Here is a 7,500-nt window from a genome sequence, read left to right as displayed (position 1 = left end):
CTGTGAGTGCACAAAACGGAAACCTTGCGGTACCGCCTGTTGTAAACGAGAGAAAACCAACAAAAATTTATAATAATTATGTGTTGTTATTTACTGTTTGATGCGTTATTTTTTCCTTGGGAAATTGCAGGAATTGCATTTTTCGGGTCTTCGATCTTCGTTTTTTCGATACACCCAATCTTTAGCCTAGCAAGATGTTGCTGGGCAGCTTGTACTCGTTATTATTGTGCATGCTTCTTTAGGTTTTTAGAGGTTCAAATGGCCTTTTACTGGTGAAGACTTGAGCCACCTCGAAACATGATATACGATAAAATCAATACTAGAATTAGGTACTGAATAAAAGATCGACATGTATTTTGATTTCTCTTTAACATCATGGCGATTTTCGTCGCCAAAGCTTGGACAAATTTGAATGACTTCGTAATGTCATAACACTGCATTAGAATGATGTTTTGTCATTGCGCTGCCGATAGTTTCTAAGATTGTGAGCAGGGCATGACATGAATAAATTTTACAGTAATTCTCACAAAATTTGTGATCAATTGTTCAGTCGGCAGTCGAATGGAAAACTGTTCAGTCTGTGCAACTTTTTCATAATTATAACCTCGAAAATATATCATAGTCAATTTTATTGTAGTTTACTATTGGTCTGGCTCTTTTGGAGAGTTACAAAGAGAGTTGACAACTGCGAGACTTTTTTGTTCAAATAAACTTTCAGTTGCGAGAACAGCAGGCTCGTTTACTGCTTGAATACTTCTGATGCGATTTTTCCTTTGACAAGAAAAGCATGTCCTGTTTTTAACCACACTTAGCGCTTGCTTGTATTGTGGTATTCTCCAAGCGTAAAGGAATGGGTTTAGCGCGGAGCTTATACACAACATTGGTACTGAGAGAGCTTTCAAGGTTTCAAAACCCACCCCGCTACATTCCCTACTTTTCTCTTTCAAACAGCGGTCTTCTAAATTTTTAGCGATTAGATACGGCGAAAAAGATATAAATATCACAACATTGATTATTACGACTGTCCACACTATCTTCTTTTCGAGTCGAATGTTTTGAACAAATGTGCGAGATCTTCCACCTGTAATAGCTTGTACAAAAACGGCGTTTCTTGAGTAGCGACGAAATTCAATGTAAGCTGCAGCATAAGCACAACACGTAAGACCTAATGGGACTGTGGTTTGTAGGTGAAGATCAACCAAATGGAAAATGTTTTCGGATTCAGCAAAAGAATGTGACACTTCAAATATCACAGAGAACAGCCAGACGAAAATGTTACAAACAATGACCTTTCGGATTGTTACAATGTTTTTGTATCGCCACGAAAGCTTCACAGCTAGATACCTATCCAATGATAAAGCGACCACTGTAAAAATTGAAATCTTAGTAGTCACACATGAAAAAACAAGCGAAATATCGCAAACTTTGTGCTGCTTATGTCCAGATCCAATGCATAGCATACAAGCCGAATACAACGGCTGTACAAACAAGCCTGAAAGAAAATCGCTCAAAGACAGACTTGCCACGAAATATGTGGTACTGCGAGATCGAAAATAATTGTAGGGATCGCTGAAGATTGTAAATAAAAGAACAATGTTCGTTAAAATGGTAGCTGAAGAAAATGTCAAGCTGAAAATTCCTGCCACATTGGCGACTGTTGCTGTTGAAATTGTTTCCGCTCCATGTCCATGATCATGGTCGTGAGACATTTCATTTGCTTCGTTCATTGTGACGACGAGTTGAAGCCCTTACACCTCGATGGAATAGAGGGACTGCCGGATTGTTTCTCAAGACTTTGAAAGCCAAAGCAAAACGACTTCTTTTCTTCAACTCGACAATTATTGGCTCGAACTTGATTGTATGTATTCCATAGAAGAGCTGAATCGATTTAACAAAATCATTGATAATCGCAGATAATAGTCCTGCCTCGTTTCGTGCTGTGTAAACTTCGTCCGGCACTAAACCGACAAAATGTGTTTGCAGTTTTATAGCAGATGGAAAGGTTTGCATGTATTAACGACCAACAGTTGGCATGTGCCGCCAGTTGCAGCTCTTTGCTTTTACATGTGTCAAATTAAAAAGAACATTTGTTCTCGACTGTGGTTCGTCATTCTAATTGAGAAATTTCTATTCGGGAATTTGAGAAAGATCGCCCTTTATGGATTCACTTAACAACCATAAAAAGCGTTCACAATAACTAGCGCAAGGAAGTAGTCAAATGCTAAGTAAATCAATAATTTTCATCTACGAAATTGGGGGCGACAAATTAGCAGGAAAATAGTCTTTAAACGGAGTCTTGCTGGGTTTATCAGCAATACTAATTCTTAGCGAACATTTGAAATTAGTTTAATATCTTTGGCGGGACAGTGAATGAATATTCCAAAACTCATCGTTTCACCATTGCTGTCGTATTAGTAGTTCAAGTCGATGAATGATTTTTAGGGACTTGAACTTCCATTGCTGTCACAGATAAACGGAGCCCAACAACAAAAATGAAGTCTAACTAAGTAAGACCTAGTTTATACGACGCGCTATCGTCCAATTTAATTCAGACGAATTTAATTCCAGGTCATACTTTAAAATAAATTGGACGATAAAGCGATGTCTAAAACGCGTTCAATTCGTCTGTTAAATTAAATTCGTCCGAGACGCCTGTATCCGTCTTAAGAACGCGGATGAAATAAATTTAAAGCGTCATCAGTTTATCCGTCGCACCAGCGTCGCGTCGAATGAAATGCATACATTATTTTCGTACATTTTTAATTATACCTCTGACCAGGTATGTTGCATTCCGGCTGAGAAATAAACTCGACCATTAATTTCGACGCGTAAAACCACGGTAAAATTAATGTCGACGGAAGGACGAATTTTATTGGAATGAAATTCGTCTGAATTAAATTCGACGATAGCGCGACGTATAAACTAGGCCTAAGAGTTGTTGGGACAGTTGCATTGTGTTGGCGCACTGTGAATTTTGAATTTTGATGATACCCACTCGGAGGCTACGAAAATAAAGAATAGGGTTTAAAAGTGTTACATCAACGATGAACTGTGCCTTTCTGGCATTTCATTTCTGTTGCACCGTTATTTATGCATTCAACATCAACGATGAACTGTGCCCTTGCAGCATTTGATTTCTGCTGCACCGTTATTTATGCATTCAACACTGATCAAAGATGAACTGTGCTTTTACCATGGCATTTCATTTCTACTGCACCGTTAATTTACGCATTCAACATCAACGATGAACTGTCCCCTTCTGGCATTTGATTTCTGCTGCACCGTTATTTTTTCCGCATTGAACGTCAACGATAGACTTGCCTTTTTGGCATTTGATTACCGTCTTTTTTATTCATTTAGCATCAAATGTAAACGTTGCCTTCCTAGCATTCTAGCTAATGTTAAAGGGCTCTTCAGTTAAACTATTTATTGTCGGAGTTAAATTATATCTTTACCCACATTTTTGCCACTGTGTAATTTTTATAGACCGTCAGTAAAATAGAAATGGATATCTCGCCATAATTATGTGCTAAGATGAGCAAACAAAGATAGCAAGATTTAAGTTGGGCAAGTCCACGACCGAGCACAATCTTTTGTTTTGTGCTCATACATTATGCATGAATTACGTACCCAACACGTTTCTATTGGTTTGTTCTTCAGTACGTAATAAACAACTATTGTGTTTTCTGCACGGTCAAGGCCAAAAAAGAGAACAAAAACCTACAACAAAGAAATTTGTAGGGTTTCATAACCATTCCCCTCTACTAACTATGATTTCAGAGTATTGTATTACAATTAACAGTTTAGAATAAAGTGACTTACGAGACAGTTTCTGAAACTGCTCTAAAGCTTTCTTTTATAGTGGTTTCCTCTTTTAAAGTTTCTGTGTTGATTTGCATGGTTTACATACATATAGCTTTCATCAACCTTGTTTAAAAATTATATATAACCATGATGAATCAAACTCTTTGTTTCCCTGAAAACCCAGGGATGATGGTAGCTTTACTTGCTGTTATTACCAGTCCTCAGGTTAAAACATGGCAATCAGAAGTGCTTTGGTGAACATCAATGTATCTTCCAATTGTAGATCATTGTAGTTAGTCTGATTCATCTTATCAACTCTTGAGTTTTATCTGCACAAAATATTTGCTCTTGTTGTTGTTGTTGTTGTTGTTGTTGCTGCTGTTGTTGTTGTTGCTCTTGAAATTCTGATGTAGGCTGCCCCAGTGTGCAATGCTCTTGGTTGAAGTTGTTAGAATGATTGGCTATGAATGAGGAGCGCCATTTATCCTCACCCTCAGAAGGTGTTTGGTTAGCTAGACTGATTTAGTTTTGTGAAGTCATGTTCGTTTTCGGTTCTCTGTTCAGATCGGGTTCAGATAAGTATTTTTGTATGGCAAATGGTAATACAATCCTGACTGTCTTTTTTTATTTAATTTTTCAAGAGTTTTAAGAAATTATCAGATAAATTGATTCTGTATTTAGACAGGCCATCTACTACTTGATAGCTCATTGATGAAATATCTCGTTTCAGCCAGTCACTGTTTTTATCACTTACGTCTCTAACTGCAAGTGTCTTGCTGATTTTGCATTTCTAAAATATTTGAATCTGATATCAGCAGCAGTCTTCAAGTTAGCTTTTGCCTCTTTCCTTTTTTTAATTTGGTCGATGCCACTTTTGAGCGGCTTCTGTGTACAGGTTAATTAAAGACGCAAACAGCCTTTTATGTGTTGAGAATTGTTCCAACTGTAAAAGTATAACAATAACGAAAATGTGACAACAGAGACCACATTTTCCCACAGCACCTTCGCAAAAACCTTTCTTGGGAACATTGTCCGTAAACAAGACAAAAGTAGTTCTTATAACTTCAGAAGAAAAACTTTTTAATAGGCTTAACTTGATAAATAACCTTGATGGTTTTCACTCGTCGTAAAGAAAACATTCGATGAGCTTTGCGAAAACGACTTGCTTGTGTAACCTCGGTTTAACCAACTGAACTTAAGAACCATACAAACCGTTTTTTTCAGTAATATCGAGCAAGTATATTGGGCTTCATAAATGCCGTTGACGGTCTTATAAGTCACTTAAAAATTGATCCTCCAAGAAGGCTAATTTTTCGCTTCCTGTCCTTGGGCTTCAAAAGTAAATAGAGGTTAACCAGCGACTTTTGTTTCCTTGGTTGTTTCAACGAAATTGCATATATACCAAAGGAGACATTGACGTAAGACTTCAGAAAAATGTCGGAGCTTTCATGAAACAAATTACATTTACAAAGAGATTAGAGCAACGGCAAGGACCAGGAAGTTTGGAGAACGCCTTTTGCATAGTGGGCTTCTATTGGACACAAGTAAACAACGGTCTCTGATGGAATATGGACAGGGGCGTAGCTAGGGAAGGGTTCCAGGGGTTCCGGAACCCCCTCTCCTATTTTTAACAGTAATTTTATCCCAGCAAGAGTGTAATGGACTCTCGATTCCCGAAATTCTTCGTTTTGTTCTATGCTTAGCGTTTCACTTGCATTTTCGGAGACATGAGCAGAGTTGGGACTCCGGTGTAATAAGATGCACGTGTGTGCAGAAATGTCCGCGAAATTAGTAGCCCATCCATTGGTGTTCTTCGAGCTGCTGGTTTTCGTAACAATATCCCGATTGCAAAAGATCGATGCATTCTTTTCACCAAAAAGGTAGGCACAGCGAAAAATTTAGTGATAATGCGTAAGGAATTCGAATAAAGACAATTTTCCGGCCCTAACATCGATTATATTGATGAAATTCCAATGCCAGAACATGCGATCGAGAGTTCTTTCCTAACATGCACACCTTGATCCGCATTTTGTTCACGTTGCTGATAACGTCAGCTGAATGTGAGCGCTCATTCAGTACACTAAGAAGGTTAAAAACATACCTGAGGTCGACCATGTCAAGCGAGCGAGAGTCTGGGCTGGCGTTGATGAACATCAATTACCACCGAGACAAACATCGAGGAAGTGATCAACACGTTCGCTCAACGGCAACCAACGCGTCTTCTGTTTGCGTAGTGTAAACGCTGAAGTCTTGTACGTACGTAATGTAAGGATTGTAGACCAACCGTTTTCGTTGGAACCCCCCCTCCTAGAAATTTTGGCTACGCCCCTGATGGATACGATTACTCTTTCACGAGCTCAAATACACTACTAGCCAATTACAAGAAACGTCAATGAGAAACAAAAACTCTTAATTTCTATCACTATGGTGGTCTGCCCTTCTTTGCATGCATCCCGCGATATAATCACTGAGCTCAAATGCTTGCATAAATCAGGTAATAAGAGCAATGTACAAAAGACCATTCAATTGCTGCAATTCTCAGTACTCATAAATTTTCTTAGCTTAGTGGCAGCTCTTAAGAAGAGGCTCAAGAATTCATGGTTCTTCTAAAATTGTCGCATTTGATCAGGGTGATAATTAACCCGGGAAACTTCTCAGTAAGAACATCATTAAATATATTTTAATCAGTACCGGCCTCAAAGTTCAGCTCCATAAAAGCTAGCAAAATTGGTCATAGTGTGTACCCTGACAAATAACTTTTTATCTTATAGAAGAAAGTAAATGAGTCAAGATTTGGGAAAGAGATTTCGGGAATGAAAAACTTGAAATTCTCTTTATCATCAGGTTACTGGACACCTGTTACCGGCTTTTGTTCTGTGTCCTTACCTGTTGCAATCATTTCTCCAAATCACCTCAAAGCCCTTAAAAGATTCGCTTTGACGTTTTCTGTAATCTCTACTGGTCACTTCTGCTTCATAGATCCACTTCCTTGATGAAGTTTCATTGGCAAAAAAGTATAAAAAACAGCTCGTTTCGAGGTTGTCCGACCCATTACATAATCTTCGTCTGCGTTGGAGTTTGCTGTGTCTTTTATAGCAGCTTATTCAAGAATGTGTTTTTGTTTGATAAGACATATTTTTTAAACAAGTCTGTGGGTGCACGAGTTTCGAGACAACAGCCATCAAGCAGCAAGTTAATTTTACTGTTTACGCCATTTTTTGGCGAAAAATGGACAGATCATTCGACTCTAGGACCATCACGTACGTTTTTTACCGAAGGGAGACAGACGTTTAAGGACTGTGAAGTGTCCACATGTGTGGTGACTTATAACAAAGGAAAGTTATTGCAAGCAGACGCAGTTGGGTTTCACGCGAGAGACATGCCCGCTGTCCTGCCGAAACAAAGAACGTCGAAACAAGTCTGGTTTTATTTTGTCCTGGAAAATCCCTTAAACGTGGTCATGAACGCTAATGGTTATGAAAACGTTTTTAATTGGACAATGTCTTACAGTCGAGATTCCGAAATTTATACACCTTACGGGAAATACATATTATCTTCAAAGTTGGCCAGCGATGAGTTTGACAATGACGACATCACTTTAAAAGATAAAAAAGTTGCTTGGTTGGTGAGTAATTGCCATGCAACTGAGCGAAAAGAATATGTCGAGGAGCTGAAAAAGTACATCGACGTTTCTAT

General features: G+C 38.5%; 2 protein-coding genes across 2 annotated transcripts in view; one reads left to right on the top strand and one right to left on the bottom strand.

Moving 5' to 3' along the window:
- Nucleotides 1-641: 641 nt before the first annotated feature.
- LOC138040320 (adenosine receptor A3-like) lies at nucleotides 642-1,917 on the bottom strand. The gene has a single exon (XM_068886070.1). It carries the CDS (start codon nucleotides 1,725-1,727, stop codon nucleotides 642-644), a length of 1,086 nt encoding a protein of 361 aa, XP_068742171.1. The 5' UTR covers nucleotides 1,728-1,917.
- Nucleotides 1,918-6,743: 4,826 nt separating this feature from the next.
- LOC138041394 (glycoprotein 3-alpha-L-fucosyltransferase A-like) overlaps nucleotides 6,744-7,500 on the top strand; it is a 1,520-nt gene continuing 763 nt past the window's right edge. The window contains exon 1 of the mRNA XM_068887164.1: nucleotides 6,744-7,500. This exon is cut by the window's right edge and continues 763 nt beyond it. Coding sequence (XP_068743265.1) covers nucleotides 6,797-7,500 — 704 coding nt within the window. The 5' untranslated portion in view covers nucleotides 6,744-6,796.

Source organism: Montipora capricornis, chromosome 3 (genome assembly GCF_036669925.1).
Source record: "Montipora capricornis isolate CH-2021 chromosome 3, ASM3666992v2, whole genome shotgun sequence".
NCBI lineage: Eukaryota > Metazoa > Cnidaria > Anthozoa > Scleractinia > Acroporidae > Montipora > Montipora capricornis.
The sequence above is the reverse complement of the archived record's forward strand: the minus strand, read 5'-3'. Positions and strand labels throughout refer to the sequence as shown.